The sequence below is a fragment of the Colius striatus genome, chromosome 4 (genome assembly GCF_028858725.1).
Source record: "Colius striatus isolate bColStr4 chromosome 4, bColStr4.1.hap1, whole genome shotgun sequence".
In the NCBI taxonomy this organism is placed as follows: domain Eukaryota; kingdom Metazoa; phylum Chordata; class Aves; order Coliiformes; family Coliidae; genus Colius; species Colius striatus.
Window position 1 is genome coordinate 18,205,510 of NC_084762.1, and position 13,989 is coordinate 18,219,498.

Sequence of the window (13,989 nt, forward strand, 5' to 3'; positions counted from 1 at the left end):
AATGGTCAATGATCATTATCCAATTTCTAAATAAACTACCTTCAGAATAAAAAACTACAGTTCACGACGTGACATTTTTTAAACTGCTAACATGGTAAAACCTGCTCTTTCAAAGCTTCTTATTCTGTACATTGAAGGAAATCTCTGTCATGTTTTACCTTTTGTTGATAAGATGTGTTGCTGTGATAGAGGCTTAGACTATAAAGTTCAGTTTTGGGAATTCTTAGCTGTCCCCTTCAGGAGTAACATTATAGTTAATTGGTCAGCAATTAATGCTGGTGGTTCCAAAATACTGAATTTAAAAATATCTGAGGCAATCTATAGATTAAGTTTTTATCCACATCTGTTTAGAAAGTATCTTTCAGAAATGTACCTGATGGAATGATTTCAAACTATGTAAATTAAAATTATTACACTTTGCGGTTCCAATAGTACTTGTAACACTTGGTTTTAAAATATCTGTGTTGTGGTTGCTGTTCTGATGAACTTGCCTTTCAGCATGTATCATTAATTGCAGTACAATAATTGACTGCCCCTGACTGGAACTAATGTGTATAAATGGAATAGTATCATTAGAACCTTTAATGCTTTTATTATAAAATTGTAGAGCTGTTCTTGTAGATAAGTGATGTCCATGTCATATATAAAATGTGCTACAGTTAACAATACACTGTCTTTTAAGCTAAACCTCTCTTTCTTAAAATATGCAGGAATCTGTTTAGCTTTAGTTCATTTCATTTGTGTTGATTGTCTTAAGAAATGTGATGTCCTAAATTAGATCTATATTTTTCCCCTCTAATGACCTTAACTAAAATAGAGATGCTCTTGCATTTTCAAGAGAGCAAAGTTTCCAGAAATTCTTTGTGTAGGAGCAAGGGATTTAAGAGTTAAATTTAGATATTTGAGAATAATGGAATTTTCTCTCTATTTCCCCCCTCCCCCTAATCACACACAACCCCTCTTCCCACCAATGAAAATTCCCTCTTTGACTATCAAGGGTAATCCTATGAGCAGCCACCCTCTCTCATAGATTACTGTAGGGCTGAGGTCACAAGGCTCTCTTCTTAAAGATAGTTTCTGTCTTGTTTGCTGTTTCTTAACTTGCATCCATGTTAGCATGAGCAAGTAGAGATGGCATCGTAGAGGAAACCGGTCAATAATGACACAGAATCATAACATCATATGCACATCTGTCTATGCACATTATGTGTAATTTGGGGTTATATTTTAGGGTAGCTCAAGTATCACCAAGTGGTTTGAATTCCAGATATCTCCTGGAGCACACTGGTTATACTCATGGAGTGTACTCTTGTAGTTTTGTTTCATCTTAAAATAATCTCACTGAGGGACTCAGGTTGCTCTGCAATGCAAGTCAAAGCAAGTTGAGAGGCTGATTTCAAAACTGCTTTTGTCTTTTGAAGGGTAAAATATATTGTCTCTTGCTTTATTCAAAGCACTCAGCATCACTGTTTTCAAGGGTAGCTTAAGCTTCACTTCACTATATCAAGAACCAGGAGGATGCAGTAAGAGGTTTTTTTGAAGCCTTAATTTTATCTAAAGCAACAGGAACTGATGTCTCTTTGATAGATACATTAAGAGATGAAAAACTTGAAGCAAAATCATGTTTTAATCTTTTTTAATGTAAATACGTATATACATAAAAACTACCTTAAATTTTTTTTAAAAAATGAAAACAAAAAAAAAAAAAGAGAGAGAAACACTGATTTGTGCTGGTTGTACTGACCAGAGAAGAAGAGGGAAGGAAGATTGTGTAAGAGACAGGAAGTAGAAGAAGGGAGTATCTACCCTTCATTCACTGTTCATATTTCCAAAGTGGTATAGCCCAGTCAGGCTATGCTGGTAAATTTCTCTCCTCTTGAAAAAGAAATTACAATAAAACAAGAAATGAATGGCTATGTTATTGGTAATTGGGAAAATCTGAAAAGAAGATTTAGGGCTTTTGGCATTTTAGGGCAGGGAAAAAATAGCATCTTAGAAGTAAAGCAAACAGGTCTCCATTTTCCTAGTGTTTTGAGCACAAGCATCATAATGCTTCTGTGTAATGATTAATGCTGTGTGTTGCTTCACGATATTCTTTAAATTGTATATATTGAGAGTGCATTTTTATTGGTGAAAATCAGGGTATTCCAAATTCCCAGTGACTCTTTCTACCTTTTTATTATTTGTAATTCCTTTTTTGTGAGATAGGTGCGAAAACTGCATTACAAAGGCAGAAGTAATTTGGGCTTAAATTATACTTTTCAAAACACTAAATTGAATTAACACTTGTACTGTAAGATAGCTAAGTGGAGTTATTCTCTGCGCATTTTCTTTTTTCCTGAGCATTACTGCCTTGTTCAAGAAGATACAGGAAGTCTGTGTCAAATTAATGGTTAAACTTCTGCAATGTCTGGCTCTAAGCCCTGTCCTCTACTACACTCTGCTGCAATGAGGCATGTTTGTGTTTTTTATGTCTAACACGAAAAATATCACTTTATTTTTAATTTTAAAAATGTTTTAAAGTGTCACTTTGATGTAATGTATTCCCACCTATTAAAATGTTCTGCATTTTAACTAGACGCTTTCTTCCAGCAATCCATCAGAAACTGGAAGCGGATGGAACGGAAAAAGTAGAAGGATCCATGACGCAAAAACTGGAGAATGTACTGAACAGTAAGTTTTGTCCTTCCAGCAGCAACTATTTATGGACTTTGGACTTTCTAACAAGCTTTAATATGTTCCTAGGAATATGGTAGAAAGTAGAAAACAGTACAGTCTCTCTTGCCTTTTCCTGTTTGATGGTGGTGTGATTTCAGGGTGTGATATTACACCTTTTGAAATAAGCAGCAGCTTTTGCTATGATTTTTAGCAGTTTTTGTGATAAAGACAATAAATGTCAAAATAATGATGTTCTAAAGCATTTATTTTAAATTAGTTTTACTGGCATCTCAGTGTTGAGTGGAAAAAGAGAACAGAGGAGCTGTAGGAATAGACAGAACTGTAGAAGGATAAGCAAAGCTAAATACCAGAATTGCAAGAAGTTTGAACAAATGAGGGGAGAAAATACCAAACACAAGCTGGTTGCAGTAACAAGGTTTATTAACTTAATGTACTGCCATTTAGACTGGGTAGTATTAGCATTATTTTTTGAAACTTTGAGAATTTGTCAGTACTTTCTTTTCTGTTTCTCTGTATTAGCTGTAACTTGCATTGAGAGATGGCTTGAATTTGCTACAGTTGGGTATGTGTTTCATCAGATCAAAAAAGTTCCTTTTTTTTTTTAATTCTGGGACTTCTGCCAAGATAATTTTACTTTGTTTCATTGTGATTTTTTTCACAGAGGAAGGGATGTTTCCCTTAGTGCTGTATCAATAAGCAGGAATGACATGAAGATAGCTGACTCAGTGTTGGAAAGTCTGAGTGTGTTTTATGAAATCAAGAAAGTGACATGGAAGTTCACTGTTTTTCTTCTCTTGTAGGAAGAAAGCAGTGACTATATGTATGTTTGTATGGAGAGCACAAAGAAAGCAAGGGGGTTTTGTGAACAACTCTAAGTCTTTTCCATACAGATTATTTAATGCTCACAATAAAGCTGTGGTTTGAACATTGTTATTCCATCATCTTGCTTAGAATTAAAAAAGAATCCCCCCCTGCCAAAAAATACCAAAATTACCTACAACCCCTTCCCAAAACCTCACACTATATGAAGACTCCAGTGTGTATTTGTGTGCAGGATTTTTGATACATACCGGTTAGGAGATAAAAAAGCACTTGCTGAAATTTGCTAGTGCAATCCTCAATGCTCTGCACTCTGTATCTATGTCATGTCATGAAGCAATTGCAGATTCCTTGGAGAGCACTTTCCCCTTGGCAAAATTGTGTGACATTTTAAATTTAAAAAGTAGAAATTGAAGTCTGTGACATTTTCTACACACAGTAATATGAGACAAATCTAGCTATCATATATAATCGCTGTTTCATCAGATAAATGGTGGCCAAAATCTGTATGCAGATAGTGCAAGCTGTCTTTTAAAGCTGAATCTGAAGAGGAACTTGTGCCAGGCACTTCAGAGTGGTATTAAGTTTGGCTCAGCTGTGAAAAGAATTGGCTTCTTTTCCTCCCAATACTCTGCAAGTCATGATGGGTGGGAGGCAGGGAAGTAGGAATACAAGGATTTAAAAAGAATAAATAATATTATGCAAAGTAGTTTAGGATCAAAGCTTTGTTTCTTGTCTGACCATTGAAAAGCTTCCATAATCCATGAGTAACAGGGCTTGCTTTCAAAAATTACTTCAACTCTTTAGTTGAATTTTATGTTTCTATGGGCTATAGATGCCTGTTTTGAGAGACAAATGATAGCGTGATCCTAAAAATAAGGATGTTTTCCACAGCATCTGAATGTATGTTAAGAGTGTGACCAATTGAAATAGCATGGGCTAGTTGAAGCACATTTTGGTGTTACAGGTGGAATTACAAATGTTTGGAGTTTGCATTGAACTACTAAATTTAAGTACTAAAGAAGCTATTAAATGTATATTTATAAAAACATATGGTGTGCTGTCATGAATGTCATGATGAATTGTATCTTAAAGGAGATCTATCAAATTCCATTATGTGGTGTTTTTGTTGGGCTCTATGGAAAACAATTTTGGATAAGTAGAGTTTTATTTTGAGGTTAAAAAAAAAAGATATTGCACAGAGTAGATTAATGCATCAATTTTGAAAATATAGTTAGTCAATGTAGGACCAGAGTCTTTATCTATGCATTGTTTAGGTTTAGATTTTTCATCAGCAATCAAAAGATACATTGTTAATGTAGAAAGATTTTTAGAGGGGTGAGGAGGGAGGAAATTTCACATTTTTTAAGTTTAAAAAGACAGACTTGTTTTGTGTGAAACATTGAATTTCATTAAGACACTAGTAAGTAGTTTGATAGATTTCATTTTCTATGTAAAATTTTAAAGATGCCCACAGAAAACAGTAAAATCATTTACTTGAAGTGAGAATTTCCACAACAAATTAATTCATAAAGAGATGAAAGCATGTAGTTTTAAAACAAACATGGAAATCACTGTTCTCTTCTTGCAGCTGTCAATTACCTTTTAAAAACACGAATATAAATTTTTTATTTCCAAGTACAGTATGTTGCTTCTTGGCTGTTAAAAAATAGACAAGAAACATGAATGCAAACAAAAACTGTTGCTTACTAGAAGGATTTACAAAACAGGCATTTGTTATAACCTCAAGAGAAAAATCATACTTTATCAGTGGTCTGTATTTAAATGTCCAGCTAGCTGTTTTCATCGTGCACTTCTCCTTAATGGATTAAAGTATTCCATGCTAAATAGTATGCAGCAGAAATAGCTATCCCAACAAAACTTTTTTTTTACATCAAGGCTTCAAAATTTCAACAAAGTTTAAACATTATTTAGATATAACAATTATTTTACAAAGACTACATTTAACATGAGCAGGCCACCCACAGTGTTGACTAGAGAAAATGGCATGCAAGCCACCCAGCGAGACTGATGTAATTTTTCTCTTTTTTTTTCTTCTTTTGCTTAAAGTATAGTCACTAGACCAGATAATGTAGAAACTTCTACATGCAATGATCAAAAAAGCTAAAACAGTTCCACTACTCTTTTTTGGTTAATTAAAAATAAGTCACGAATTGAAAAATGCAAATATTTGCACGCAATGTAAATTTTCCCTACTATAAATTAAAATTTCTTCTTCTGTGTTAGGTAATAATTTTTAGTACAACATAGAAAGGTTTTTAGTCTGGATAGGAAAGGTTTTCAAGCTACATTTGATATATCTCTTGAAAAATATTCACAGATAGTATGAAAACTTAATTACATGAAACTATTGACCAGACTTGATCTGTATGTGATGAAGCCAATTAGACTTTTGATGCAACATGAAGTCAATTCATATTCATTCTGCTACACCGACCAGCTAGCTAAACTGTTTTCACTCATACCAGTGTCTTTGACTTAATCATTGATACCTTTCAGTGACTCACTTAATATCAGATATTGTTAATAATTTTTAAGGCTTCATTTGAAAACACAAAAAACCTGTTTGCAATGATACCAGTGATACCTTTTAAAGCCATGGCATTAATTAACATAATGAAATTGCACTTTTCTAAAAAGAAACCTTTCTATGGCTTTTTCTGTATCCTGAGATGCATAATTTCGTTGTAAAATGCAGATCTAGAGCCAAAGCAAACTATAAAATATCTACAGCAAAGTTAAGCATTTGAAATAGGAAAGAGTGATTGTTTTTAATTGCACAGAGATCTTACCACATTAAAATGCTAAGTGGTTTGCTTTGAAATAGTATTTCATCAGTTGTAAAATGTTTACATAGTTGAACAAAGAAGCATAAAAATTTAGCAATAATTACTAATTTGCTCTAAAAAACTTGAAGCTCATTAAAATGAGGGAAATATGTATGTAGGTTGAACTGATTACTTACTCTGCTTTTTCTTACTGTCATCCTTTTAAAAATAGAAGCCAGTAACACGGCAGATACCTTATTCCAAGAAGTGCTGGGTCGCAAGGACAAAGCTGATTCAACGAGAAACGCACTTAACGTTCTTCAGAGGTTTAAATTTCTTTTCAACCTTCCCTTGAATATTGAAAGAAATATCCAGAAGGTATAATCTTTTAATAATATTTTTCCATTTGCTGAAAATTGTCTGTTACCTTTTCCTTGAAAAAAGTAATTTTTATTTGTATGTTTGGGTTTTTTTAAGGGCGATTATGATGTGGTTATTAATGACTACGAAAAGGCCAAGTCACTCTTTGGAAAGACAGAGGTTCAAGTATTCAAAAAATGTAAGATATGGTTCTGTTATTTGTTTTTTCTTTTTAAAATAAAGAGCTTTATGTGGATTTTAAATGGATTTTAATCCATAAAAGTTATGGGTTTATAGGAACCAATTACTCTAAGCAGTACTTCTGGCAAGTTTTTTGGGTGGAGTGTATGCTACAGTATGTGAAATCACAGCCAACTTTATTTAATAAGGCTTGGTATTACTGGACATAAAAATAAGGTTACAGTAATTAAAATGTGACTTGGGGTATCTCTTGCTTCAAAGTCCATTTTTCTGATTTTGTAGAACTGTCATACACAAAAGTTTTCAAATATGACTTGTAATAAAATTACTTATATTGATTTCCGCATTAACTCAGAAATATTAGATGTCATAGAAAAACACCATAATTTTCAGTTCACTGCTGCAGACATACAATGGATTTCTTTCCTCTCCCTAGATTATGCTGAAGTTGAAACCAGAATTGAAGCTTTAAGAGAACTTCTGTTGGATAAGCTTCTTGAAACTCCATCAACATTGCACGATCAGAAACGTTATATAAGGTAATCATTTGACTAGTGTGTTACTTTGGTATTTAAAACAATTTTAAAGCTGTAAGTGGAGTATTTTGACATTTTAGGATTATATATATAATGGCAATTCTGTTGCTTCTTCTAAACCATCATATTGCAAGCTATGTCTGAAATGATTGGTCGCAGGTTGCAGATCTCAAAGTAGGTTCTTTATTAACTTGTCTTACACTTCAGCTTGACTTGCTATTGAAATGGAACCATCCAATGGATAATAGGGAGATTTTAATCTAGACTGTCACTTAAATTTGATTTTGACTCTTTTACTACTCAGTCTAAATAATGTAGTTTCTGTATATTTCATCAATATGAACCAGGTACTCAGTTTTCATTGGCATTCCTAAGTGTTCTGTCATCAACATCAGCTTTGTGAAAATCTACTGTATGACTGCTGGCATGAGATGATTAGACCTTTTTCTGCTCATAGACCTTAACCTATTTTACAGTCCTTGGAATCAAACTTTAGAGTGCTCTGGAACATTTGATGGCTTTACTTAGAAAGATTTTGAGTTTTAGATGTCACTAGGTCTTCTGGTGTGGCTTGACATTCTCAGTACTTCTTCAGTTGTCTTAAAAGATGTATATGAAATGTACTGTGTGAGAAGCATTCTTAAAATTCTGACACCTCCGTGAAGTCTTTGATGTACATTCACCAAGCCTAGTAATACAGTAAAAAGTAAGGTGTTGGTATTTTCAGTCCCTTTAGGTTATGCTAGTTTACAAAGACAATGACTAGTGTACATTTTTGTGGACTGCCTCTCATTATTCTTAGTGTTATATAAATATTACCTGTTTATTAGAATTGTGGTTTAAGGTGAATAGTTAAGCATTTTGTGTCTCTGAAGAAGGCATTAATGTTTCCTTTCTATGTCTTGAAAGCTTTAAAGAACAGCTTCTTTATATAAGCCAAGTCTTATGACCTCTTCTAAGGATTCTATGGAAGTGTCAGAGTTGTATATGTATTTGATTCTGGGTTGAGTTTTTGCGGGTTTTTTTGTTTCGGTTGGTGTTTTGGTTGTGGGTTTCAGGGAATTTTTAGGGATTTTTGTTTTTTGGTTTTTTTTTTTTAGTTCTATCCCTTTACCTTGAAGGGTTGAATCTTTAAAAATATCCCAGCCTGTTGTTAATATAACTACCAAACGTATTCCACATGTCTAATGGTATAAGGAAAGGGAGCAAGGAGTGAACAAATGTGGAATAATTTAGTTCTAATGAATTAACAGAATTCCAGCATACAAAGCAATTAAATTAGTTTCACACCTAGATATGATAATGTGATTATATGAGTGTAAATTTTTCTGGAGGCAAAGTATGACTTCAGAGCACTTAATCTAAGAGAAAATTAACAAAATCCTAATTGTAAAATTATTTGCAGAGAAACTGCTATTTTATGCGATTTTTTCCTTCTTTTATATGTGTATTTCTGTGTCTCCAATGTCTAAGGCTGAGCAAGACCTGAAATACTATGGTTTTCCACCTCAGATATTCAATATTTCTTTTTATCATTAGACTTCAATTTATATTTTCCCCTTATTCTGTCATGCCATTTACACTGCTAATTATTTTATACTGTTCAGAAACAGTTTACCAAATCTCTTAAAAGCCAAGTAGATATTTGGGTTTTTTTTCCATGACCAGTGCTAATTTTTATTTTGCGTCTAAGCAAAGGCTAAAGTTCCTCTTAACACTGAGGAAGGATTTGAGCTCATAATTTATGAATGTCACTTTGTCAAAATGCTTGTATAATGTTGTCATCCATCCAACCAATCCTACTTTGACAGTTTATTTTTTGTTCAAATACCACAGACAATTTTCAAAGAAGACAGAATTTTGTAACGTAGTTCTAATTAACATTAGGTGATACTGTAGTCATACAGCTTTTGTGAAGGGGTTAAACAGTCTCTGCACTACTTAAGATAATAAATCAGTGTACATCACCTTAAGCATCTTGAATTTTTTAATCTATCCTGGTTCTCATTAATGCAAAACGTAATGGAGCACATTAAATAGTAGAGCAGCTACTGCTTTTTGAAAATACTCTTTTGGTAAATACTGTTGTGAGATAGTCGTGAATGCCATACCTTAGATTGCAGTACTGCCGTGTTCTCTTCGAAGTCACAACAGCTGGCTTCTAATATTTCTTTCTCCCTAAAGACAGAGAGTGTTTTGCTTCTGTGTATTAGAAGTTCTCATCCTTTTCATTATGTCTCTATCCTAACTTTTTGGGTTTTTTCAGACTGTGTGTGCATAGTATAATGCACCAAGAATACCCAAAAACCTAGGAGTTTGATTTACATTTGTTTGTGCATGTGTGTGCTAAAATTAATGAGCTGACAAACATTAATTCCTTCTCTACTTACTTGTTAAGGTTACATGATGATACAATCGGGACATATAAAGTGGGAACTAAAAATACCATATTTTATGTGCTTGAGATGTCATTACTGATTCCAAGTGAAACGTGAATTACTGAACTGCAACCTTGGCAGATAAAGAGCTTGGTTTCCCAAGTACTATACTAGAGGCAGAACTGAAAATATGTATTAATATGATATTAAATATATATGGTTTTGTTTGTTGCTACAAGTTTTTTTAATTGAATCCTTCCTCACTGAACAAGGAAGGGAGAATGCAAAGCTTGTGCTTGTAGTGGGCATGAGTGTATCTTAAAAACTATTCTTGAATTTTTTAAATTATGTAGGACGAAAAAGTATCACTTAATACATCTTTGGTCTGTCTTAATGAGATATGTGAACTTTGGTATGTGAAGTCAGAGCTGTGATACTTTGGGTTTGATTTTTTTTTTTTGGACTGGATTTTACAGATATCTTTCTGATCTTCATGCACCTGGGGACCCTGCTTGGCAGTGCATTGGTGCTCAACATCAGTGGATTCTGCAGCTCATGCACAACTGCAAGGAGAGCTACGTTAAAGAACAAAAAGGCAAGGATGTATTTTTGTTTATAAATCTATATCTATATATATATATACATATTTGACATTTAGAAATTTGGCATTGGCTTTTATTTGACAAGCTTTAGTATATGAATGATATTTCCCTATTAATTCTGATAGCTTTTTACAAAGTTCAATACTGACTTGTATTTTTTTTTCTTTATTCTATTATAAAAACGAAACAGCAGTTGGAGGTTTCTTTTTGCTTAACTTATAACTTTTAAGCTCTTTACTTGGGAAAAACATTGAATTTCAATAATTTATATGAAGTTTACTGTCCTCTCCAAGTACTTTTTTGAGGTCACATGAAGTTTGAATTGTTGTCTGAAGCTACCAGTTAGATTTTTTTTACCACAACATGCCACTAGTCTGTGGATATGCAGAGCATTGGGACGTAGTGCAATAAGTGTAATATCTTGATATGCAATGAATTATAGTACGACGTTCTCTTGTTCTTTGTTCAAGTGTAGTTTCGAGATCGCACTTTTTGGTTACAGACCTGTTAGTTGTACACATGGGATGTTTAGACAATGTTAATATTAAGACTAATATGATAACTCAGTTGTGTTCTGTCTCTGCCAGCATTGCTCCTCGTAGAAATTTGCAGGTATTGCTTTCAGATGTGGCAGCAACTTAGCTACCAGTTTACATATCCATCATGTTAGTATATTTTTCAAAAAGGAATAGATGAGAGGCTGTTGGCCTGGCAGTTCTGTTAGTAAAATCTGAAAACTGGATTTTAAAATGAGAAAGTGACAATGAGTACCTTGTTTCTCAAGAAGTCAGCAAGTTTGCTGCTATTTCTGAAATGAGCAGGCATATTGGAGTCTGGCCTCTCTTGGCTTATAGGTAACTCCCATGTTTAGTGTTAATGCATGTATATCCCAAAACAAATAGTGTCTTCTGTTCTGAGAAACCACAAAAATTTTACCGACTTTTAGCTGCTGCAGAAATGTGCTGTGAAAGTGCTGCAGGAGGCTTAAGCTCTCTCTTTAGCAGAGGTTACAGCATCAGGTATAGAGTTCACAGAGTGCATTGTATGTGACGATATTGTTAGTAAGTTTCAGCTTAAAGTGTGTATGACCATCTTTGTTCCACAAAACAGTGTGAAGTGATATGGGACCAGCTGAAGCACCAGGTTGCTTTCTTCACCTGGTTGAAATTCAGAATATTTCCAAAACCTCTCCATCTTCCCTTCTTGTCAAAAACCTAAGACACCACTGCTCCCACCCCCACAACATACACCAATCAGGAACAAAACTCACTTGTGAAAACAACCATGATTGATAATTCTAAGCTTGCTTTTTCTCCTCTCACTTGCACAATGTATAGCCATCTCTCAGCATCTTAGCAAGAAAAATAGGGGCATGAAGGTACTAAGTGCTCAAAACTTTTTTGTTTTGGTAGCCTATATAATTTTGCTATGCACGTTCCAGTAAATGAGTGGAAAGTGTGTTTAAATTCCTGTGCTCATCTTGAAAATCTCAACTTGTTTGGTGTTTTTTCTTGTGACAAATCTGCTTACCTCAGCATTAATATCAAAAGGGCTGTTAGGTTAGCAGCTTTGTTTGGCTCACAGAAGAGGGAATTTAAAACACTTGAATGCCCACTAAACGTGCGTATAAATAGTTAATGTTTAGTGCAAGTATGAAACAAATGCTAATATATTGCCACTTTTATTAAAGGGCTCATTGAATTTCAGTATTTTTCTTTCAGCCTTTTATGTGGTCCTTACCAATGTAGTAGGAGAAGGAAAAATTTGGAAGAATTAGAACTGCCAAGTAGAACAATGCTGATTGTGATCAGAAACACAGAATGTATTTTAATTTAATAGATGTATGCTTCTCAAACAGAAAAAGTGTGGGTGTTACTCATAGATATCAAATTGAAGACTTTGAAGAATCTAATCAACTTAACCAAGTTGGAAGTGTAGTTTATACATTCCTAAATTCACAGGCTATTTTTAAGAGAAAATAGTAATGCATTTCCAAACACTGAAGTCCTTCACCTAAAAAACAGTTCCAAAAAAGATTCTTTTGTTTATTAAGTATTTGGAGGAAGAAGTGGGTCACAAGGATGATACTCCAGTGAAAAAGAGCACTAAAGCTTCTAGGTTTCCCTTTTCAAGAGGGATAATAGGCATTGATTCTAGCAGATGATAGTCTTTATATTGCATTATCCTGGAATAGTCAGTCAGCGATTACAGTTACACCTTGAACATAGTAATTTCTGGCTTATTCTTAGCTTAGTTCTGCTGATTGTAAATCTGTGAGTTCAAAGTGACTGAGTCAAAACCTTTCAGCATTGTAAACTTAAACCTCAGTAGCAGATTTTATCTATTTTTGCACTTGTGGACCATGTTGCAACTTTCATCTGAGTTTATACCAAAACATTTTGCTGCTTTTCTATTAGTTTTCTAACCAGAACTGTGCTCTGAGTCACTACACACATATTTCACTACCTGAAATAGATTTGGAATTAGACAAAAGCCTTTGCTTTTCTTACCTGGAAAAGTTTTTTGTAAACTCAGACATTCCAGACGGTTTGTGTAGCTGATTGTCAAACAGTAAGTCTTCTCAAAGAATTTATTTGCTGGTCATGATGTGTTCAGAAGGTAAGGTTAACATTGCAATTATTTGTGAAACAAGCTAAAAACCAAACCTAAGGAAAACTTACTCCAAATTCTGTCACTGATATACCAAGCAAACAGTGTACTCCCTGGACAAAATTGTATTGTCTCCACACTATTAGGAGGATGACCTAGTCATTGCCACTTAATTTCGTTTTCTTATATAGAAATAGCATCTTCTCCTGTCTTTTTTTAAGATATTTAGTCACATATCATGTCATCCGGGCAACTAGTAATGACAGTCAGGACAAATCCCCAGTATCAACAAGAAGTAAATCTACTTTTCTGCATCCTCTGTATAGATTCTTTATCTTTGATGATTTGTCCTCTTCTTAATAAGTGTACTTTCCAGGCTCTTCTAAGCAGACTTGAAGAGTGGAGTGAGCTAATGTATATACTGAGGTGGTTGGAGGTGCTATCAGAAAATTTTGTATTAGAGATGTATTTAAATACATTTTTTTGTTTTATATCTAACTATGTACTTTTGATCTAAATGTGAAACCTTCACTCTCAGTATTACCATCACATGAAAAGATTTGTTTGGTTTTGTTTTTTTTTAAGTAGCAAACTTCTATGCTTGAATTTACTGGAGATTAACTCAATTGTGTAGAAATGTTCTGCAGTTGTAAGCATGCCTGAGAACTGGGAAGTATCAACATAGTACAATCTCTGATGCAGCCTGAAAGAAGAAACAGTGGAAACTTTATAGAGCTGGAGCATTAGCAGAAGTCCTGTCCATTTCAAATACCCAACTTGTGTTAATTAACACTGCCAACAGCAAATTATTCAGTGGAATGTTTAATTTGATTTTAATAGACAATCATTGGTTGTAAAAGATGCAGTAATCTGATCATTAGTTAATTGGTTGCTTTTATTTTGATGAGTACTAATAGGGTGGGGAATTTTCTCAAGTCCTGTGTATGAAGTACTTTACAGCAGCATTTTCAATAGTCTCTTGAGAAATATCTCTGTATGCATATTAATGTACTGT

At 33.8% G+C, this 13,989-nt stretch overlaps 1 protein-coding gene across 2 annotated transcripts in view; it reads left to right on the forward strand.

Moving 5' to 3' along the window:
- The window catches only part of EXOC2 (exocyst complex component 2), a 133,260-nt gene that overhangs the window by 45,511 nt on the left and 73,760 nt on the right, over nucleotides 1–13,989 (forward strand). For both annotated transcript variants that reach the window (XM_061995977.1, XM_061995978.1), the window contains exons 7-11: nucleotides 2,593–2,673; nucleotides 6,520–6,665; nucleotides 6,765–6,846; nucleotides 7,285–7,387; nucleotides 10,239–10,357. In XM_061995977.1, the coding sequence (XP_061851961.1) occupies nucleotides 2,593–2,673; nucleotides 6,520–6,665; nucleotides 6,765–6,846; nucleotides 7,285–7,387; nucleotides 10,239–10,357 (531 nt within the window). The remainder of the gene's footprint in view (nucleotides 1–2,592; nucleotides 2,674–6,519; nucleotides 6,666–6,764; nucleotides 6,847–7,284; nucleotides 7,388–10,238; nucleotides 10,358–13,989) is intronic.